The following is a 23,742-nucleotide window of genomic DNA, read 5'->3' as shown; positions in this document are numbered from 1 at the left end:
AGGCTTAATCCATGCACAAGCAACCAGCCCCATGAGTTACCTCATTACTAACCTAACGTTATTGCACTAAAATAGAACTCTTAGCTGCAATACATTTACGAGCCTGAGCAGTTCTGTTTGTAGCTCAGAAGTGCACAATTGTGCCATTTCCCAAACCACTTTAGATATAGTCATGATTAACTTGGTTCCCTCTGACCACTGACTTGACAGAAGAACCAATCTCAACACCCATCCAGGAATGGGCCTATTTGTGAGAATAACAGACAACCAAGATAAGCATTGTGATGTACTTTAGACCGCAGACTTTCATTTGATAAAGGTTTTGTTCCAGAGACCACCATCTGAGAAGAGTTTTGTTGTCTTTCTGCAAGTGTGGAGATAACAAAGTAGAGTGAAACCTCTTGATCAGAGTAGTTATTTCTAAACATACTCTCATTTGGTTATAGTGAATGAATGAAGTAATAGTGAAATTGAACTAATCCATTGCTGGGACCTCTTGAAAGCAGGGGACCCCAGTTTGGGAACCACTGGACCCAACTGAAAGTGCAGATTTAGGAGACCTGGTAGTTTGCGTCCCCTAGCGTCCTTAAGTCGGCAATCTTGTCCCTCATCTTGAAGTTCATTCCCCTCCTAGTAGAGGAACTGAGTGTGTCGGTGTGAGCAGAGGGTGGAGGGCGGGTCATCCCTCTTACTTTCTTTCTTTCAAGATGACTGATACAAGCGCAGACGAGCCAGAGGAGAGAAGAGAAGGGGGAAAACTCCCAGGGCTGCAGAGAGGGAGGAGTTGAGGTGTCACCGGTGCTCCCGTGGGTGCCTGCGCCCAATCTCAGAGCCCTCTGATTAAAGAATGATTTATAGGGGCAGGTCGGAGAGGCCCGCTCAGCAATCCGTCTAGTGAATGAGATTTTTCCTCGGGAAGAGGGCGGGTAAATCAAACCTCGGGGCGAGAAGCCTGCCCAGACTGCGGCAGCGTGGCGATAGGGCCGGTGATTAAATGTTATAATCACCTCTGCTGAGTGCGCAGCTTGTTGTTCCAGTGTCACCAGGGATGTAGTGGAGGGTAAACCCACCTAAAGATCACTTTACCCACATTTTAATTTGCGGAACAGAGTTTACCCACGTCTTAAGACTGGCATAAACTAATGCATGGGGCTCCACAGTGTCCGGCAAAATGAAGAATAGTTTACTGTCACTACTCATTTTAGTCACTTGAAGTTAAGTGAGGGAATGATAGAGGAATGCATTGGGTAACCCGGAGCAAGACCCGAGGTAGGACTTCAAACAGACAACAATCAAACGAAGAATTTTTTTTTATATATAGGCTATGTGTTCAAGTAACATTTATGTTGATCTTAAAGTATAAGAGCAACGTCAAAATTTGAAAATAAGGTTGATTTTAACATAATCTGATTGGGGGAGTTGGGGTAGATGCCCCTTTTCTTTTTTCTTTTTGTTTTGTTTTGTATTATAGCCTAATAACAATGTTATGATTGAATTATCTTCTAAATTAGCTTACATGTAATATTGATATTCTAATTATATATTTTTGTAACAGAAAATACAATTTAGTTTGGAAACCCCTGGTATGCACAGTAAAACATTAATGCCTTTGTAAAAGAAGAATTCATTTTTCTTTATATTGGTGGTCGTTTGCCTTATAAGAACCAGCGACTGGAGGTCATGGTTTGCCCACCTTTTTATTGACCACTCCATCACTGGCACCACACATTTCTCAAAGTTAAGCCTGGGGGGACATGTGGTCTCTATTTATCTAACGTGTGGGCTCTATTTATCTATCTCTATTTATTCAGCTCATCCTGACTGATCAGACGCACAGTGCAGATACAGCATGACACAGACATCTTTACATTACAGATTCATGTAGAATCAGCCTCACAGATAGCACATGGTGTCATGTGCATCATAAACTGTACACACCCTGTTGTAAATCATCCGTAGTCTAATAAACATTACCAATCACGTTGATGTTTGTGCGTCAATCAAAATGTCACTTGACACCTCATTAGGTTATGAATGCAGCTTTAAAGGGAATACTGCTCAAATGAATGATCTGCAGAAGCCTGATTAATCATATACTCAAGCTGGTTAATTAACAATGAATGGAAGAATGACTTTGTAGATCTTTAGAACACCCAGATGAGCTTCGAAGTGTAGTGGTGTTAAGTCCAAACCCTGTCTCCATTAAATAAACCTGGTTTGCCTTTAGTCAGTCATCCATTCAACCTTTAATTTTGTTTATTTTGTCTCCAGATACGCCTTCTTTCTCCTCTTTTGGATTTCTACTATAATGATATGAAACATAAATAAGCCTAGACAGTATTATTAAACAGTAGGATAGAGCGATGCTGACACCTGGTGGTAAGATTATGACAATGCACCAAACTGTAGGTGTGTGTGTGTGTCACTTTAACTTGGAGCTGACTTGTTATAGTAAAAGTGAAAGCATACTTGTGATTTCCCGTAAATGCAGAAGCTGCGGGTAAATATCCACTGGTGGATTTTGACGCCTATAAGGTACCGTGAGGTAGCATTTGAAATGCAATTTCTCTTGTAGCTGAGTGATAGGCTAATATAGGCTATGATTAAATGCTGAAGACACGTTTACAACTTAAAGTTTGAACGGATGGTTTAAAACTGAACATTTGGGTTGAAAATATTTAATTATATTAACTCTTCTTTTTAAAAAAGGCGATTATGCATTTTTGTGAATCACTCACAAATCTCTACTTCTGTGCTACTAAAGTTCTTCTTCTTCTTCATTAATATTATTGTTGTCGTTATTATTAACTTTCGTTTTCTTGCCTGCACAGTAGGAGTTAAAGCACTACGAACAACACTAACACCTGGTGGCCAGTTGAAGGTAAAACATCACATTGAACAGCAGCAATCCTCATGCACCAAAAAACAGACCTTTACTGTTTTTCTTGAGCTTTAGGTGATTGTACCAGTAAAACCTTTGACTAAATGAAGCTATTCTTTTTCAGGGAAAGCAAAAATGGAAAAATTTTATACACTTGTAACCGGCAACACTTTGGAATCTCATAAGAAATTTGTTCGACAACTCATCAAAGGAGGTGCAACTGAGGTCGACTCACCTGACAAGAGTGATGTGACCATAGTCTTCTGTCCCATTGTCAGTCGCATAGAGACTGACATAAAGGCAGCATTATCTGACATCTCAGGTAAACATGCAGAGATCCCAAGGATTAACTGCCATTAATTGCACATGAAGTGACATGGACAGTAGAGTATTATTATAATTTGGCATTTTGTTGCAAACTGGATGATCTGTGTTGTTTGTCTTTACATAACTCTTAGGATTTAATCCAGTGATCCTGGTGGTGATGCACCACACCTTCAACCCAAACTGCACTGTGTCAAACAGCAGCAGAGTGGTGAACAACAGTTCTGTTGTACTCGTTGTGGACTGTCTCTTCTATGAGTCCAGGGGACTTTTAGACTGCCAACGCAATAAAGATGCAGTCAGTGAGGTTCTTCACAAGGTAATCACACTTTCTGAGCATCTTGAAGATTCTTGTACATGAAGTCAAGATCCAATCATTGAAACATAATCCTGTTTTCATGTCATATTCAGAGGGACGGGAGTTTCAAACTAAGATGAAGAGTATAAAATGGTTTGGTTCCATTGATGGAAATTAAGGATTTGAGTCACAACAGTGTTCGGCTGCTGTCTGTACAGTCTCCATCAGCCTCCATTCAAATTGTAGTCAAAGAGGAAATTTTGGACTATAGCCTGGGCTTGACCAAATAAGGCCATAGACTGATTGTCCCACAAACAAACAAACAAAAAACAAAAAACCAAACAAACAATAAATAAATTAATAAATAAATAATAACTTCTATTATGAAATCATGGGGGTAAATGACATTTCCATTTAAATTTTATTTACAGGTATTATAAGTGATACTGGTAATTATAATCTTGTTTACTAAATGATGGTGATATTTTCCTAAATTTGGAAACATGTTGCAGTTGCTCCTATTACTCCCATTCACCCAGCATTAGAGGCTTAATCCTGCTGATGTTTGTATGCTTACTACCCAAACCATGCATTCCAGTTTTTGATATTCATAGGGCCAGTAGTTTCATACTGAGATGAAGAGTAAATGGTTTGGTTCCATTGATGGAAGTTTGAGACACAGTATTCATCTGCTGTCTCTGTACAGTCTCCATCAGCCCCCATTCAAATTCTAGTCAGAGAGGATTTTTATTAGACTATAGCCTGGGCTTGACCAAATAGATTGATTTTCCCACTAAATAAATAAATAAATGAGTAAATGACATTTTAATTTACTTACAGTCTTTACAGGTATTGTAAGTGATACTGGCAATAATAATCTTGTTGTTTTATACTGAGGGTGATATTTGCCTAAATTTGGAAACATGTTCCAGTTGCTCCTATTACTCCCATTCACCCAGCATTAGAGGCTTAATTCTGCTGATGTTTGTATGCTTAGTACCCAAACCATGCATTCCAGTTTTTGATGGTTCTTGTCCACTCTCTTCTGTATATAACATGAATAAACATAAATTTGATCTTTATGTAAATAAGAGCAGCCAGGATAAGAATTTGTCTGCAGTTAAATTGACTGACTGGGCATTATAACTAGTGCAGTGCCCGTTCAAAACATGCCTGTTCGGAACGGGCCGATTGCTTGGCCTCCGGTATTGCTGCTTGCAGTTTTCTCGAGAACCGCTCATCCAAACAACTTCACACTCGACACTGCATGTCCTTGGGTCCCCAGCAATACACCCGCCAAGTGTGACGTAGATCGGACGAACGGTTCTCGAGATATGCGACGGACACACACACACACACACTCACTCACAGACAGATTCCTCGAATTAGTAGATAGATGATGAAATATGATAAATTGTTGACTTTTGTATTGTTTGCAAACATTTTAGCAAAATGGCCAGTATTTATTGTTATTTACAATGACATAATGGAATTGTGAGAAGCATATTTTTCATCAGAAGTAATTCTGGTCAAAATGCTTGACTTCCCCTGTTTTTACAGTTCATATTACAATAAGTAGGGCTACAACTTTAGCTTCTATATAAGACAGATTTTATAAAGAGTTTGATACTGACACCAATACTTTTTTTTGCAGATGGATCTTCCAAAAGGTAAATCTGAACCAGCCTTTGAAAAAAATCTCAATACATCATATATTGCCTGTCATCCCTCAACAAAGGGGAGATGAGCTACAGTAGCTACTCTGTCTAGAAATACTCATAGGTTTTATGATTTTCATTCATATGTTGGTCACTTTGGACCTTACTGTGGTTAACCTCCTGTTACAACTTGAATTATATATTTAACGAGCCTCCTTTGACAGCATATCTGTCTTTCCACCTTAGTTTTACTGGACACAAGTTCATGTTTCCTCATTAGCTTTTCTGCTAATTATCATATCATTTAATACATTTTTTTTTGTTTAGCTCTGACGCAGTGTAACCAAGGATGGAGCCTATCAAAATTGAACCCTTTCAAAAATAATGAACCAAACCACACTCTGGTGGCAGAAAAGGACAAACAGCTGCAACATAAAGACAAGGAACTGGAGAGGACCAAAAAAAAATTAAGAGAGACAGAAGATGAAGTAACAAAATTAAAAGAAGAACTGACTGCAAATAAGCAGCAACTAAATCAAATGAAGGAAGAGAACAAGAAGATGAAAATTGAACTACAGAAAAAATCTCAAGATATGGACGACCAAGACATGTCTTGGGAAGATTCAAGCAGAGAGGGACAAGACAGAGATGAACAACTTGAAAATTTTCAGAGTGCCCCAATGAAAATGCAGGAACAAGTGAGAGAGAAAGATAAACAGCTGGAGATGAAAGACAAACTACTGGAGGAAAGAAACAAGCAAATTGAACAGCAAGGAAGTGAAAATTCAACACAGACAATTGGTGAGTAGATGATGATGACCTCAGTGTTTTTGTAGTGAAACTGATAAACAAATATCTGTTTTAACCATTAAAAATTAAATTACTCATCAATAAGAATGAAATTATTCTAAAAATGAAGTGAATATAAATTGCATATACTTGAATTTATTTGTCAGGAAAAGCACTAATTCTCAAATGCTCTATGCTGCTTTACTTCCACGACCTCCAGTCATTTTCACAGCATGGAAACATTTACTACTGTTTACATTTAGCTGATGGTCTTATCCAGAGTGACTTACAATCACTGAGCAGATAGGAGTTTGGTGTCTTACTAAAGGACACTTCTGCAGCACACATGACTGTTGATGGACACATCGGCTGCTGTGGTTATCAAACCTGTGACCTTAACCTACAAGAAAGTTAATGTAGATATTGTATATTATTTTATTGTCTACTGTTTTATACCATTGCCCACATTCTCCGGGTATAGCGATTTAAAAACCTTATTATCATAGTATGAATAATACTGCCACCTGGTGGTCAGTTGGAAGTAAAACATCACTTTGAACAGCAGCAAGCCTCATGCACCAAAGTACATAAGTTTACTGTTTTTCTTGAGCTTTAGGTGATTGTACCAGTAAAACCTTTGACTAAATGAAGCTATTCTTTTTCAGGGAAAGCAAAAATGGGAACATTTTATACACTTGTAACTGGCAACACTTTGGAATCTCATAAGATATTTGTTCAACAACTCATCCAAGGAGGTGCAACTGAGGTCGACTCACCTGACAAGAGCAATGTGACCATAGTCTTCTGTCCCATTGTCAGTCGCATAGAGACCGACATAAAGGCAGCATTATCTGACATCTCAGGTAAACATGCAGAGATCCCAAGGATTAACTGCCATTCATTGCACATGAAGTGACATGGACAATAGAGTATTATTATAATTTGGCATTTTGTTGCAAACTGGATGATCTGTGTTGCTTGTCTTTACATAACTCTTAGGATTTAATCCAGTGATCCTGGTGGTGATGCACCACACCTTCAACCCAAACTGCACTGTGCCAAACAGCAGCAGAGTGGTGAACAACAGTTCTGTTGTACTCGTTGTGGACTGTCTCTTCTATGAGTCCAGGGGACTTTTAGACTGCCAACGCAATAAAGATGCAGTCAGTGAGGTTCTTAACAAGGTAATCACACTTTCTGAGCATCTTGAAGATCCTTACACATGAAGTCAAGATCCAATCATTGAAACATAATCCTGTTTTCATGTCATATTCAGAGGGACGGGAGTTTCAAACTAAGATGAAGAGTATAAAATGATTTGGTTCCATTGATGGAAGTTAAGCATTTGAGTCACAACAGTATTCAGCTGCTGTCTGTACAGTCTCCATCAGCCTCCATTCAAATCCTAGTCAGAGAGGACAATTTTAGACTATAGCCTGGGCTTGACTAAATAAGGCCTATAGGCTGATTGTCCCACAAACAAACAAACAAACAATAAATAAATGAATAATAATAACTTCTATTATGAAATCATGGGGGTAAATGACATTTCCATTTAAATTTTACTTACATTATTTACAGGTGTTGTAAGTGATACTGGTATAGCCTAATCTTGTTTACTGAGGGTGATATTTTCCTAAATTTGAAAACATGTTGCAGTTGCACCTATTACTCACATTCACCCAGCATTAGAGGCTTAATTCTGCTGATGTTTGTATGCTTACTACGCAAGAACCAAACCATGCATTCCAGTTTTTGATGGTTGTTGACCCACTCTCACCTGTATATCACATGAATAAACAGAAATTTGATGATTTGATCATTTTCTAAACAAGAACAACCAGGATAAGAATTTGTTTGCACTCAAATTGATTGACAGAGCGCTATAAAATTTAATTTCCAGTGGCATAGCAGAATTGTGAAAAGCATATTTTTCCATCTCTAATAATTCTGGAAATTTTCCCCACTTTTATTGCTTTGAGAATGATAGTAGTGACTGAGTCTGTGTTTTCTTCATGTCAAAAATGCCTGATTTCCCCTGTTTTACAGTTCATATTACAATAAGTAGGGCTACATATTTACCTTCTATATAAGACAGATTTTATAAAGAGTTTGATACTGACACCAATACTGTTTGTTTTGCAGATGGGTCTTCCAAAAGGTAAATCTGAACCAACCTCTGAAAAAATGTCACTATATCATATGTTGCCTGTCATCCCTCAACAAAGGGAAGATGAGCTACAGTGTCTTGAAATACTTATAGTTTTTTCATTCAGATGTTGGTCACTTCTGACCTTACTGTGGTTAATCTCCTGTTACAACTTCTGTTATATATTTAGTTTTCCCCCTGTGACAACATATCTGTCTTTCCTCCTTGGTTTACTGGACACAAGTTCAGTTATATAATTTAAAGCATCTTTTTTAGGTCAGACCCAACCGAACATGTCACAGCTCCCATCACGGTTTTCAAGCAATGGACTAGACCACACTCTGTTGGCAGCAAAGGACAAACAGCTGCAAGATAAAGACCGAGAACTGGACAGGATCAAAAATAAGTTAAGAGAGAAAGAAAAACTATTGGAGGAGGGGAACAAGCAAATTGAAGTGCAAGGTAGGCAATTAGAATACACAATAAACTGGAGAACACAATACTGAGAATCAAAACGTTTTGTGGCAATCTGCATACTAAGCAAATAAACTCATTTAATGCTGAAATTTATATGATTAACAGTTAATAAATATACTAATAATATTATGTCCAATGTATATATGATTTCAGGGCAGTTGATATATGATCTCATGACTGAAACAGAGAGACTGAGAAGTGAAAATTAAGCCCTGACAACTGGTGAGTGACCTCAGTGTTTTGTAGTGAAAATAATAAACAAAGAACTGTTTTAACAGGTAATTTAATTAGGTAATGTAATTACTCATTAGTAAGAATGAAGTCATTCTTAATATTATCTAGTATGTCACCTAATGCAATGTCACTTATTCTAGCAGTAATACAACAGTAAAAATAGGCTGATAAGATTGTGATATCCTCACATCTCACTCATAATAAATCTGAGCTGTATTTGTAGCAGCTGTACAATTTATTTTGTATATTGTAAGGATTTCTGCAATGGTCTTTGGCTCATTAGTGTGGAAGACTGGCTGCACATTTAGGTTGTTGCTCTCTATATAAAATATCTAGATGAATATGAAAATATGAATGTTCAATATTTTTTATTTTTCAAATATGCAATTCTGTGTGACTGGTTTACATGTTGGTATTCATGAATGCCAATCTCATAATCTCATAGAGTCCTTTATATTCTATTATCACATCAGCTCTCCTTCCTTGATATCTTGATATTATAATTTATTTTTACTACCCTTTGGCTGTTTTTAATTATTTGTGTTTAAACTATTTGGAATATCATGCTGCATTCTTTCCATTTTGTTTCACACCAGTTAAGATAATTTCAATGTCTTGATCAGAGGCTGTAATGTGTTGTACAGGGGGAGGAGTGCAGTCGTCCGGTGCTCCTCAGCAGGTCTAATGTGATGATGGAGGTACAAAGCTGTCAGACCCTGAAGAGCCTTCATGGAAACTCTGCATCGCCTTTTTGGAAGACGTCTTATTGTCTGACTAGTTCCACTGTGTGAAAAGAGACAGCCGAGATATGGAGAACCAAACAAAGTCTTCATCATCATCATCATCTTTCAAATGTTTAAGTAGATCACATATTCAGGTGTCACTTAATAATGAAGTGAGCTCAATTTAGCTGTGTTAATGACCGCCTCTGTCAAAACTCAAGTAGTAAAGATTGGCTTGTTATCACTTTTTGCCTTATTTCATAGATTATTTTGTGTGGCTTTCAATAAATGATGCAAATAGTTGTGTTTGCTTATTATTATTTGTAATTTTTGCATTTTGTTAGACTGTTGATTCACCATGTGCTGTGCTGTTGATGTCCATGTGAATGTGCAGTGAGCTCATGAGAGATATTCTTTCTGCTCAGTTTGATGGAACTTTACATTTTGTTTCACAGGTAAGAATATAGGGCAGGTAGAATATAGGATGTTAAACGTACACTTGGTGTAATGTGGATCATAAACTGTACACACTCTGTTGTAAATCAGTGCCCACCCAAGTCTAATAAATGTTACCAATCACTTTGATGTTTGTGCGTCAATCAAAATGTCACTTGACACCTCATTAGGTTATGAATGCAGCTTAAAAGGGAATACTGCTCAAATTAATGATTTGCAGAGCCTGATTTATTCCTATATAGGCTAACCAATACTCTATATACAGTATAAGCTGCTTCATTAACAATGAATGGAAGAATGACTTTGTATGTTTTTGTTTTGAACATCCAGATGAACTTCATAGTGTAGTAGTAGTAAATAAACCTGGTTTGCCTTTAGTCAGTCATCCATTCAACCTTTAATTTTGTTGATTTTGTCTCCGGATACGCCTTCTTTCTCCTCTTTTGGATTTCTACTGTAATGATATGAAACATAAATAAGCCTAGACAGTATTAAGCAGTGTTTATTTTGTGTTACAGAGTTGTCACACCTAGAGCAGGTGGAGTTTTGTAGGCCCAAGTTTTATAGAGGACAATGGTTTGAATGTCCTAAGATAATGCTTAGTTATTAAACAGTAGGGTAGAGCGATGCTGACACCTGGTGGTAAGATTATGACAATGCATCAAACTGTAGACTAATGCCCACCCGTGTGTTTGTGTGTCACTTTAACTTGGAGCTGACTTGTTATAGTAAAAGTGAAAGCATACTTGTGGTTTCTCATAAATGCAGAAGCTGCGGGTGAATATCCACTGGTGGAGCACTGCAGTCATCATCATTGTTTGAAAATCCCAACAAGAGGACATTTTGACGCCTAAAAGGTACCGTGAAGGAGCATTTGAAAAGCAGTTTGACTTGTAACTGTTTGACAATAGCCTATTAGGTTGATTAAATGCTGAAAACACGTTTACAACTGAACGTGTCACTTTAACTTGGTGCTGACTGGGTATAATGAAAGTGAAAGCGGCTACTTGTGATTTCCCGTAAATGCAGAAGCTGCGGGTAAATATCCACTGGTGGATTTTGACGCCTATAAGGTACCGTGAGGTAGCATTTGAAATGCAATTTCTCTTGTAGCTGAGTGATAGGCTAATATAGGCTATGATTAAATGCTGAAGACACGTTTACAGCTTAAGGTTTGAACGGATGGTTTAAAACTGAACATTTGGGTTGAAAATATTTAATTATATTAACTCTTCTTTTTAAAAAGGCGATTATGCATTTTTGTGAATCACTCACAAATCTCTACTTCTGTGCTACTAAAGTTCTTCTTCTTCTTCTTCTTCTTCTTCTTCTTCTTCTTCTTCTTCTTCATTATTATTATTGTTGTCGTTATTATTAACTTTCGTTTTCTTGCCTGCACAGTAGGAGTTAAAGCACTACGAACAACACTAACACCTGGTGGCCAGTTGAAGGTAAAACATCACATTGAACAGCAGCAATCCTCATGCACCAAAAAACAGACCTTTACTGTTTTTCTTGAGCTTTAGGTGATTGTACCAGTAAAACCTTTGACTAAATGAAGCTATTCTTTTTCAGGGAAAGCAAAAATGGAAAAATTTTATACACTTGTAACCGGCAACACTTTGGAATCTCATAATAAATTTGTTCAACAACTCATCCAAGGAGGTGCAACTGAGGTCGACTCACCTGACCAGAGTGATGTGACCATAGTCTTCTGTCCCATTGTCAGTCGCATAGAGACCGACATTACTGCAGCATTATCTGACATCTCAGGTAAACATGCAGAGATCCCAAGGATTAACTGCCATTCATTGCACATGAAGTGACATGGACAATAGAGTATTATTATAATTTGTCTTTTTTGTTGCAAACTGGATGATCTGTGTTGTTTGTCTTTACATCACTCTTAGGATTTAATCCAGTGATCCTGGTGGTGATGCACCACACCTTCAACCCAAACTGCACTGTGTCAAACAGCAGCAGAGTGGTGAACAACAGTTCTGTTGTACTCGTTGTGGACTGTCTCTTCTATGAGTCCAGGGGACTTTTAGACTGCCAACGCAATAAAGATGCAGTCAGTGAGGTTCTTCACAAGGTAATCACACTTTCTGAGCATCTTGAAGATCCTTGGACATGAAGTCAAGATCCAATCATTGAAACAAAATCCTGTTTTCATGTCATATTCAGACAGACAGGAGTTTCAAACTAAGATGAAGAGTATAATATGGTTTGGTTCCATTGATGGAAATTAAGGATTTGAGTCACAACAGTGTTCGGCTGCTGTCTGTACAGTCTCCATCAGCCTCCATTCAAATTCTAGTCACAGAGGACAATTTTAGACTATAGCCTGGGCTTGACCAAATAAAACCATAGGCTGATTGTCCCACAAGCAAACAAACAAACAAACAAATGAATAAATAAATAAATATATAAATAAAAAAAACAAACTTACTTCATTATGAAATCATGGACGTCAATGACGTTTCCATTTAAATTTTACTTTCAGTATTTACAGGTATTGTAAATGATACTGGTAATTATAATCTTGTTTTATACTAAATGAGGGTGATATTTGCCTAAATTTGGAAACAGGTTGCAGTTTTACTCCCATTCACCCAGTATTAGAGGCTTAATTCTGCTGATGTTTTTATGCTTACTACCCAAGAACCAAACCATGCATTCCAGTTTTTGATGGTTCTTGGACCACTCTCACCTGTATATCACATGAATAAACAAAAATTTGATGATCATTATATAAACAAGAGCAGCCAGGATAAGAATTTGTTTGCACTCAAATTGATTGAGTGCTATAATATTTCATTTCCAGTGGCATAATAGAATTGTGAGAAGCATATTTTTCTTGTTTGATACTGACACTAATACTGTTTGTTTTGCAGATGGATCTTCCAAAAGGTAAATCTAAACCAAACTCTGAAAAAATTCTCAATACATCATATGTTGCCTGTCATCCCTCAACAATGAGCTACAGTGCTCTGTCTGGAAATACTTATGGTTTTTATGATCTTCATTCTCCTAACAGGTTAATCCCCTGTTACAACCTGTTATTTAGCCTCCTGTAACACCATATCTGTCTTTCCTCATAAGATTTACTGGACACAAGTTCATCTTTCCTCATTAGCTTTTGTGCTCATTATTATATCATTAATGCATCTTTTTTTTTCTTAGCTCAGACCCTACTGAACAGGTTATGGACCTTATCAGGGTTTTCAAGCAATGTACCAAACCTCAAACGTTCAGAAAACCACAAGCAGCTGCAAGATGAACTAATGAAAATGCAGCAACAAGTGAGAGAGAAAGACAAACTACTGGAGGAAAGAAACAAGCAAATTGAACAGCAAGGTAGGCAACTGGAATACACAGTAAACTGGAGAACATCAATACAGAGAATCAAAACTTTTTGTGACAATTTGCATATTAAGCAAATTAACTTAACTCATTTAATGCTTAAGTTCACATGTTAACAGTTCATTAATATAGAAATAATACAATGTCCAATATTATTTCAGAGCAGAAGATAAATGATCTCGAGACTGAAATGGAGCGACTGAAAAGTGAAAATTTAGCTCAGACAATTGGTGAGTAGATGATGATGACCTCAGTGTTTTGTAGTGAATATAAACAACTGCTTTAACCATTAAAAGTAAATTACTCATCAATATGAATGAAAATATTCTTAAAATGAAGTGAATATGAACTGCATACAGTTGATTTTATTTGTCAGGGAAAAGACTATTTTTTTAATATTCAAATCCTCTGCTTTACTAACCCTAACCCTAATACTGAGAATCTAAACTTTTGTGACAACCTGCATATTAAGCAATATTATATACAAGATATATATATATATGTATATATATATAGATATATATAGATATATGTATACATATATTATTTCAGGGCAGAAGATAAATGATCTCAAGACTGAAATGGAGAGACTTCAAGGTGAAAATTCAGCCCAGACAATTGGGGAGTAGATGATGTTAATCTGAGTGTTTTTGTAGTGAAAATGATGAACAAACTGTTGTAACCATTCAAAATCAAATTACTCATCAAAAAGAACCAAACCACACTATGTTTGCAGAAAAGGACAAACAGCTGCAAGATAAAGACAAAGAACTGGAGAGGCTCAACAATAAGTTCAGAGAGAACAAAGATGAACTAATGAAAATGCAGGAACAAGTGAGAGAGAAAGACAAACTAGTGGAGGAAAGAAACAAGCAAATTGAACACCAAGGTAGGCAACTGGAACACACAGTAAACTGGAGAACATTAATACAGAGAATCAAAACTTTTTGTGACAATCTGTATATTAAGCAAATGAACCCAACTTATTTAATGCTTAAATTCACATATTAACCGTTCATTAATATAAAAATAATGCTATGTCCAATATTATTTCAGGGCAGAAGATATATGATCTCAAGACTGAAATGGAGAGACTTCAAGGTGAAAATTCAGCCCAGACAATTGGTGAGTAGATGATGATGACCTCAGTGTTTTTGTAGTGAAAATGATGAACAAATAACTGTTGTAACCATTCAAAATCAAATTACTCATCAAAAAGAACCAAACCACACTCTGTTTGCAGAAAAGGACAAACAGCTGCAAGATAAAGACAAAGAACTGGAGAGGCTCAACAATACGTTCAGAGAGAAAGACGATGAACTACTGAAAATGCAGGAACAAGTGAGAGAGAAAGATAAACTAGTGGAGGAAAGAAACAAGCAAATTGAACACCAAGGTAGGCAACTGGAATACGCAATAAACTGGAGAACATCAATACAGAGAATCAAATCCTTTTGTGACAATCTGCATATTAAGCAAATAAACCTAACTCACGTAATGCTTAAATTAATATAATAATTAACAGTTTGTTAATATACTAATAATATTATGTCCAATATATATATTATTTCAGGGCAGAAGATAAATGATCTCAACACTGAAATGGAGAGACTTCAAGGTGAAAATTTAGCTCAGACAATTGGTGAGTAGATGATGATGACCTCAGTGTTTTGTAGTGAAAATAAACAACTGTTTTAACCATTAAAATTAAATTACTCATCAATATGAATGAAAATATTCTTAAAATGAAGTGAATACGAACTGCATACAGTTGATTTTATTTGTCGGGAAAAAGACTCATTTTTTAATATTCAAATCCTCTGCTTTACTTCCACGACCTCCAGTCATTTTCACAGCATGGAAACATTTACTACTGTTTACATTTAGCTGATGGTCTTATCCAGAGTGACTTACAATTATTGAACAGATAGGAGTTTGGTGTCTTACTAAAGGACACTTCTGCAGCACACATGACTGTTGATGGACACAGCGGCTGTTGAGGTTATGAAACCTGTGACCTTAACCTGCAAGAAAGTTAATGTAGATATTGTATATTATTTTATTATCTACTGTTTTATACCCTTGCTAATTTTGACCTACATTCTCTGGTTATCCATTTAAAAAAAATAAACTAAAGATACACAAAAGCACGCACATCCAAACTAATACTAGGTGCTGGACAGAAAAGCAGTCAACCCACTAGAAATGGCTCCAATGGTGTCTATTACCACCACATGTGACGTTTTCATACGTGGGCAGTTGGAAGTAAAACATCACATTGAACAGCAGCAAGCCTCATGCACCAAAGTACATAAGTTTACTGTTTTTCTTGAGCTTTAGGTGATTGTACCAGTGAAACCTTTGACTAAATGAAGCTATTCTTTTCCAGGGAAAGCAAAAATGGAAAATTTTTATACACTTGTGACCAGCAACACTTTGGAATCTCATAAGAAATTTGTTCAACAACTCATCAAAGGAGGTGCAACTGAGGTCGACTCACCTGACAAGAGTGATGTGACCATAGTCTTCTGTCCCATTGTCAGTCGCATAGAGACCGACATTACTGCAGCATTATCTGACATCTCAGGTAAACATGCAGAGATCCCAAGGATTAACTGCCATTCATTGCACATGAAGTGACATGGACAATAGAGTATTATTATAATTTGGCATTTTGTTGCAAACTGGATGATCTGTGTTGCTTGTCTTTACATAACTCTTAGGATTTAATCCAGTGATCCTGGTGGTGATGCACCACACCTTCAACCCAAACTGCACTGTGTCAAACAGCAGCAGAGTGGTGAACAACAGTTCTGTTGTACTCGTTGTGGACTGTCTCTTCTCTGAGTCCAGGGGACTTTTAGACTGCCAACGCAATAAAGATGCAGTCAGTGAGGTTCTTAACAAGGTAATCACACTTTCTGAGCATCTTGAAGATCCTTGTACATGAAGTCAAGATCCAATCATTGAAACATAATCCTGTTTTCATGTCATATTCAGAGGGACAGGAGTTTCAAACTAAGATGAAGAGTATAATATGGTTTGGTTCCATTGATGGAAATTAAGGATTTGAGTCACAACAGTGTTCGGCTGCTGTCTGTACAGTCTCCATCAGCCTCCAATCAAATTCTAGTCAAAGAGGAAATTTTGGACTATAGCCTGGGCTTGACCAAATAAGGCCATAGACTGATTGTCCCACAAACAAAAAAAACAAACAAAAAACAAAAAAACAAACAAACAATAAATAAATTAATAAATAAATAATAACTTCTATTATGAAATCATGGGGGTAAATGACATTTCCATTTAAATTTTATTTACAGGTATTGTAAGTGATACTGGTAATTATAATCTTGTTTACTAAGTGATGGTGATATTTGCCTAAATTTGGAAACATGTTGCAGTTGCTCCTATTACTCCCATTCACTCAGCATTAGAGGCTTAATCCTGCTGATGTTTGTATGCTTACTACCCAAACCATGCATTCCAGTTTTTGATATTCATAGGGCCAGTAGTTTCATACTGAGATGAAGAGTAAATGGTTTGGTTCCATTGATGGAAGTTTGAGACACAACAGTATTCATCTGCTGTCTCTGTACAGTCTCCATCAGCCCCCATTCAAATTCTAGTCAGAGAGGATTTTTAGACTATAGCCTGGGATTGACCAAATAAGGTCATACATTGATTTTCCCATTAAATAAATAAATGAGTAAATTACATTTTAATTTACTTACAGTCTTTACAGGTATTGTAAGTGATACTGGCAATAATAATCTTGTTGTTTTATAATGAGGGTGATATTTGCCTAAATTTGGAAACATGTTCCAGTTGCTCCTATTACTCCCATTCACCCAGCATTAGAGGCTTAATTCTGCTGTTGTTTGTATGCTTAGTACCCAAACCATGCATTCCAGTTTTTGATGGTACTTAGCCACTCTCATCTGTATATCACATGAATAAACAGAAATTTGATTGTTATGTAAATAAGAGCAGCCAGGATAAAAATTTGTCTGCACTTAAATTGACTTACTGGGCATTATAACAATGAAATATGATAAACTGTTGACTTTTGTATTGTTTGCAAACATTTTAGCAAAATGGCCAGTATTTATTGTTATTTACAATGACATAATGGAATTGTGAGAAGCATATTTTTCATCAGAAGTAATTCTGGTCAAAATGCCTGACTTCCCCTGTTTTTACAGTTCATATTACAATAAGTAGGGCTACAACTTTAGCTTCTATATAAGACAGATTTTATAAAGAGTTTGATACTGACACCAATCCTTTTTTTTGCAGATGGATCTTCCAAAAGGTAAATCTGAACCAGCCTCTGAAAAAAATCTCAATACATCATATATTGCCTGTCATCCCTCAACAAAGGGGAGATGAGCTACAGTAGCCACTCTGCCTAGAAATACTCATAGGTTTTATGATTTTCATTCATATGTTGGTCACTTTGGACCTTACTGTGGTTAACCTCCTGTTAGAACTTGAATTATATATTTAATGAGCCTCCTTTGACAGCATATCTGTCTTTCCACCTTAGTTTTACTGGACACAAGTTCATGTTTCCTCATTAGCTTTTCTGCTAATTATTATATCATTTAATACATTTTTTTTTTTTTTTAGCTCTGACGCAGTGTAACCAAGGATGGAGCCTATCAAAATTGAACCCTTTCAAAAATAAAGAACCAAACCACACTCTGGTGGCAGAAAAGGACAAACAGCTGCAACATAAAGACAAGGAACTGGAGAGGACCGAAAAAAAATTAAGAGAGACAGAAGATGAAGTAACAAAATTAAAAGAAGAACGGACTGCAAATAAGCAGCAACTAAATCAAATGAAGGAAGAGAACAAGAAGATGAAAATTGAACTACAGAAAAAATCTCAAGATATGGACGACCAAGACATGTCTTGGGAAGTTCTACCGCAAAAACCAAGCAGAGAGGGACAAGACAGAGATGAACAACTTAAACATTTTCAGAGTGCCCCAATGAAAATGCAGGAACAACTGAGAGAGAAAGACAAAATACTGGAGGAAAGAAACAAGCAAATTGAACAGCAAGGTAGGCAACTGGAATACACAGTAAACTGGAGAACATCAATACTGAGAATATGAGATGTTCATCTCAAGGGGCTATCTGTTAAATAAAATTTCTATATTTCAATACTGAGAATCTAAACTTTTTGTGACAACCTGCATATTAAGCAAATAGACCTAACTAATTTAATGCTTAAATGAATATAATAATTAACAGTTAATTAATATACTAATAATATTATATACAATATATATATATATATACATATTTATTTATTTTTATTTTTTTAGGGCAGAAGATAAATGATCTCATGACTGAAAGAGAGAGACTCAAAGGTGAAAATTCAGCTCAGACAATTGGTGAGTAGATGATGATGACCTCAATGTTTTTGTAGTGAAAATGATGAACAAATAACTGTTGTAACCATTCAAATTCAAATTACTCATCAAAAAGAACCAAACCACACTCTGTTTGCAGAAAAGGACAAACAGCTGCAAGATAAAGATAAAGAACTAGAGAGGCTGAACAATACGTTCAGAGAGAACGAAGATGAACTACTGAAAATGCAGGAACAAGTGAGAGAGAAAGATAAACAGCTTGAGATGAAAGACAAACTAGTGGAGGAGAGGAACAAGCAAATTGAACACCAAGGTAGGCAACTGGAATACACAGTAAACTGGAGAACATCATTACAGAGAATCAAAACTTTTTGTGACAATCTGCATATTAAGCAAATGAACTTAACTCATTTAATGATGAAATTCACATATCAACGTTCATTAATATAAAAATAATGCTATGTCCAATATTATTTCAGGGCAGAAGATAAATCATCTCAAGACTGAAATGGAGAGACTTCAAAGTGAAAATTCAGCCCAGACAATTGGTGAGTAGATGATGTTAACCTGAGTGTTTTTGTAGTGAAAATGATGAACAAATAACTGTTGTAACCATTCAAAATCAAATTACTCCTCAAAAAGAACCAAACCACACTCTGTTTGCAGAAAAGGACAAACAGCTGCAAGATAAAGACAAAGAACTGGAGAGGCTCAACAATAAGTTCAGAGAGAAAGACGATGAACTACTGAAAATGAAGGAACATCAGCACACTCTGTTGGCAGAAAACGACAAACAGCTGCAAGATAAAGACAAAGAACTGGAGAGGCTCAACAATAAGTTCAGAGAGAACGAAGATGAACTAATGAAAATGCAGGAACAAGTGAGAGAGAAAGACAAACTAGTGGAGGAAAGAAACAAGCAAATTGAACACCAAGGTAGGCAACTGGAATACACAGTAAACTGGAGAACATCAATACAGAGAATCAAATCCTTTTGTGACAATCTGCATATTAAGCAAATAAACCTAACTCATGTTTAAATTCACATATGAACAATTCATTAATATAAAAATAATGCTATGCCCAATATTATTTCAGGGCAGAAGATAAATGATCTCGAGACTGAAATGGAGAGACTTCAAGGTGAAAATTCAGCCCAGACAATTGGTGAGTAGATGATGATGACCTCAGTGTTTTTGTAGTGAAAATGATGAACAAATAACTGTTGTAACCATTCAAAATCAAATTACTCATCAAAAAGAACCAAACCACACTCTGTTTGCAGAAAAGGACAAACAGCTGCAAGATAAAGACAAAGAACTGGAGAGGCTCAACAAAAAGTTCAGAGAGAACGAAGATGAACTAATGAAAATGCAGGAACAAGTGAGAGAGAAAGACAAACTACTGGAGGAAAGAAACAAGCAAATTGAACACCAAGGTAGGCAACTGGAATACACAGTAAACTGGAGAACATCAATATAGAGAATCAAAACTTTTTGTGACAATTTGCATATTAAGCAAATTAACTTAACTCATTTAATGCTTAAGTTCACATGTTAACAGTTCATTAATATAGAAATAATACAATGTCCAATATTATTTCAGGGCAGAAGATACATGATCTCGAGACTGAAATGGAGAGACTTCAAGGTGAAAATTCAGCTCAGACAACTGGTGAGTAGATGATGATGACCTCAGTGTTTTGTAGTGAATGTAAACAACTGTTTTAACCATTAAAAGTAAATTACTCATCAATATGAATGAAAATATTCTTAAAATGAAGTGAATATGAACTGCATACAGTTGATTTTATTTGTCAGGAAAAAGACTAATTTTTTAATATTCAAATCCTCTGCTTTACTTCCACGACCTCCAGTCATTTTCACAGCATGGAAACATTTACTACTGTTTACATTTAGCTGATGGTCTTATCCAGAGTGACTTACAATTACTGAGCAGATAGGAGTTTGGTGTCTTACTAAAGGACACTTCTGCAGCACACATGACTGTTGATGGACACAGCGGCTGTTGAGGTTATGAAACCTGTGACCTTAACCTGCAAGAAAGTTAATGCAGATATGGTATATTATTTTATTATCTACTGTTTTATACCATTGCTAATTTTGACCTACATTCTCTGGTTATCCATTTAAAAAAAATAAACTAGAGATACACAAAAGCACGCACATCCAAACTAATACTAGGTGCTGGACAGAAAAGCAGTCAACCCACTAGAAATGGCTCCAATGGTGTCTATTACCACCACATGTGACGTTTTCATACGTGGGCAGTTGGAAGTAAAACATCACATTGAACAGCAGCAAGCCTCATGCACCAAAGTACATAAGTTTACTGTTTTTCTTGAGCTTTAGGTGATTGTACCAGTAAAACCTTTGACTAAATGAAGCTATTCTTTTTCAGGGAAAGCAAACATGGGAACATTTTATACACTTGTAACCGGCAACACTTTGGAATCTCATAAGAAATTTGTTCAACAACTCATCAAAGGAGGTGCAACTGAGGTCGACTCACCTGACCAGAGTGATGTGACCATAGTCTTCTGTCCCATTGTCAGTCGCAATGAGACTGACATTACTGCAGCATTATCTGACATCTCAGGTAAACATGCAGAGATCCCAAGGATTAACTGCCATTCATTGCACATGAAGTGACATGGACAATAGAGTATTATTATAATTTGGCTTTTTGTTGCAAACTGGATGATCTGTGTTGTTTGTCTTTACATAACTCTCAGGATTTAATCCAGTGATCCTGGTGGTGATGCACCACACCTTCAACCCAAACTGCACTGTGCCAAACAGCAGCAGAGTGGTGAACAACAGTTCTGTTGTACTCGTTGTGGACTGTCTCTTCTATGAGTCCAGGGGACTTTTAGACTGCCAACGCAATAAAGATGCAGTCAGTGAGGTTCTTAACAAGGTAATCACACTTTCTGAGCATCTTGAAGATCCTTGTACATGAAGTCAAGATCCAATCATTGAAACAAAATCCTGTTTTCATGTCATATTCAGAGGGACGGGAGTTTCAAACTAAGATGAAGAGTATAATATGGTTTGGTTCCATTGATGGAAATTAAGGATTTGAGTCACAACAGTATTTGGCTGCTGTCTGTACAGTCTCCATCAGCCTCCATTCAAATTCTAGTCACAGAGGACAATTTTAGACTATAGCCTGGGCTTGACCAAATAAAACCATAGGCTGATTGTCCCACAAACAAACAAACAAACAAACAAACAAATGAATAAATAAATAAATACATAATTAAAAAAAACAAACTTACTTCATTATGAAATCATGGACGTCAATGACGTTTCCATTTAAATTTTACTTTCAGTATTTACAGGTATTGTAAGTGATACTGGTAATTATAATCTTGTTTTATACTAAATGAGGGTGATATTTGCCTAAATTTGGAAACATGTTGCAGTTTTACTCCCATTCACCCAGCATTAGAGGCTTAATTCTGCTGATGTTTTTATACTTACTAGCCAAGAACCAAACCATGCATTCCAGTTTTTGATGGTTCTTGGACCACTCTCACCTGTATATCACATGAATAAACAGAAATGTGATCATTTGATCATTATGAAAACAAGAGCAGCCAGGATAAGAATTTGTTTGCACTCAAATTGATTGACAGGGCACCATAACAATGATTTTGTACAATGACATAATAGAATTGTGAGAAGCATATTTTTCCTCAGAAATAATTCTGGTCAAAAATGCCTGACTTCCCCTGTTTTACAATTCATATTACAATAAGTAGGGCTACATATTTACCTTCTATATTAGACAGATTTTATCAAGAGTTTGATACTGACTCCAATCCTGTTTGTTTTGCAGATGGATCTTCCAAAAGGTAAATCTGAACCAACTTCTGAAAAAATTCTCAATACATCATATATTGCCTTTCTTCCCTCAACAAAGGGAAGATGAGCTACAGTACTAGTCTGTCTAGAAATAATCATAGGTTTTATGATTTTCATTCAGATGTTGGTCACTTCAAACCTTACTGTTGTTAATGTCCTGAACTTGTATTATACTGTATATTTAGTTAGCCTCCTGTAACAGCATGTCTGTCTTTCTTCTTTAGTTTTACTGGACAGAAGTTCATCTTTCCTCATTAGCTTTTCTGCTAATTATTACATTATTTAATGCATCTTTTTTGGTCTGTCCCGACTGAACATGCCACGGCTCTCATGATGTTCTTTGTTTTCAAAAAACAAAGAAGAAAAGTGTGCTGTGTTGGCAGAAAAGGGCAAACAGCTGCAACATAAAGGAAAAGAACTGGAGACGACCAAAAATATGTTAAGAGAAAAAGACGAACTAATGAAAATGCACAAACAACTGAGAGAGAAAGGTGAACAAATTGAACACCAAGGTAGGCAACTGGAATACACAGTAAACTGGAGAACATAAATACTGAGAATCAAAACTTTTTGTGACAATCTGCATATTAAGCAAATGAACCTAACTCATTTAATGATGAAATTCACATATCAACGTTCAATAATATAAAAATAATACTATGTCCAATATTATTTCAGGGCAGAAGATAAATGATCTCAAGACTGAAATAGAGAGACTGAAAGATGAAAATTCAGCTCAGACAATTGGTGAGTAGATGATGATGACCTCAGTGTTTTTGTAGTCAAAATGATGAATAAATAACTGTTGTAACCATTCAAAATCAAATTACTCATCAAAAAGAACCAAACCACACTCTGTTTGCAGAAAAGGACAAACAGCTGCAAGATAAAGACAAAGAACTGGAGAGGCTCAACAATAAGTTCAGAGAGAACGAAGATGAACTACTGAAAATGCAGGAACAAGTGAGAGAGAGAGACAAACTAGTGGAGGAAAGAAACAAGCAAATTGAACACCAAGGTAGGCAACTGGAATACACAGTAAACTGGAGAAAATCAATACAGAGAATCAAATCCTTTTATGACAATCTGCATATTAAACCAATTAACCTAACTC

At 36.3% G+C, this 23,742-nt stretch overlaps 1 protein-coding gene across 1 annotated transcript in view; it reads left to right on the top strand.

Moving 5' to 3' along the window:
• The first annotated feature begins 2,478 nt into the window (after positions 1-2,478).
• Positions 2,479-23,742, top strand: part of LOC139918031 (uncharacterized) — a 33,428-nt gene continuing 12,164 nt past the window's right edge. The window contains exons 1-26 of the mRNA XM_078290612.1: positions 2,479-2,535; positions 3,006-3,203; positions 3,340-3,524; positions 5,158-5,173; positions 5,489-5,962; positions 6,616-6,813; positions 6,950-7,134; positions 8,096-8,111; positions 8,376-8,561; positions 11,564-11,761; positions 11,899-12,083; positions 12,886-12,901; positions 13,175-13,348; positions 13,516-13,584; positions 14,091-14,243; positions 14,598-14,716; positions 19,003-19,051; positions 19,837-19,905; positions 20,024-20,176; positions 20,344-20,412; positions 21,160-21,357; positions 21,494-21,678; positions 22,603-22,618; positions 22,988-23,140; positions 23,307-23,375; positions 23,494-23,646. Coding sequence (XP_078146738.1) covers positions 3,017-3,203; positions 3,340-3,524; positions 5,158-5,173; positions 5,489-5,962; positions 6,616-6,813; positions 6,950-7,134; positions 8,096-8,111; positions 8,376-8,561; positions 11,564-11,761; positions 11,899-12,083; positions 12,886-12,901; positions 13,175-13,348; positions 13,516-13,584; positions 14,091-14,243; positions 14,598-14,716; positions 19,003-19,051; positions 19,837-19,905; positions 20,024-20,176; positions 20,344-20,412; positions 21,160-21,357; positions 21,494-21,678; positions 22,603-22,618; positions 22,988-23,140; positions 23,307-23,375; positions 23,494-23,646 — 3,475 coding nt within the window. The 5' untranslated portion in view covers positions 2,479-2,535; positions 3,006-3,016. The remainder of the gene's footprint in view (positions 2,536-3,005; positions 3,204-3,339; positions 3,525-5,157; positions 5,174-5,488; positions 5,963-6,615; positions 6,814-6,949; positions 7,135-8,095; positions 8,112-8,375; positions 8,562-11,563; positions 11,762-11,898; positions 12,084-12,885; positions 12,902-13,174; positions 13,349-13,515; positions 13,585-14,090; positions 14,244-14,597; positions 14,717-19,002; positions 19,052-19,836; positions 19,906-20,023; positions 20,177-20,343; positions 20,413-21,159; positions 21,358-21,493; positions 21,679-22,602; positions 22,619-22,987; positions 23,141-23,306; positions 23,376-23,493; positions 23,647-23,742) is intronic.

The sequence above is a fragment of the Centroberyx gerrardi genome, chromosome 20 (genome assembly GCF_048128805.1).
Source record: "Centroberyx gerrardi isolate f3 chromosome 20, fCenGer3.hap1.cur.20231027, whole genome shotgun sequence".
Lineage (NCBI taxonomy): Eukaryota > Metazoa > Chordata > Actinopteri > Beryciformes > Berycidae > Centroberyx > Centroberyx gerrardi.
This window is presented reverse-complemented; position numbering and strand designations above follow the sequence as displayed.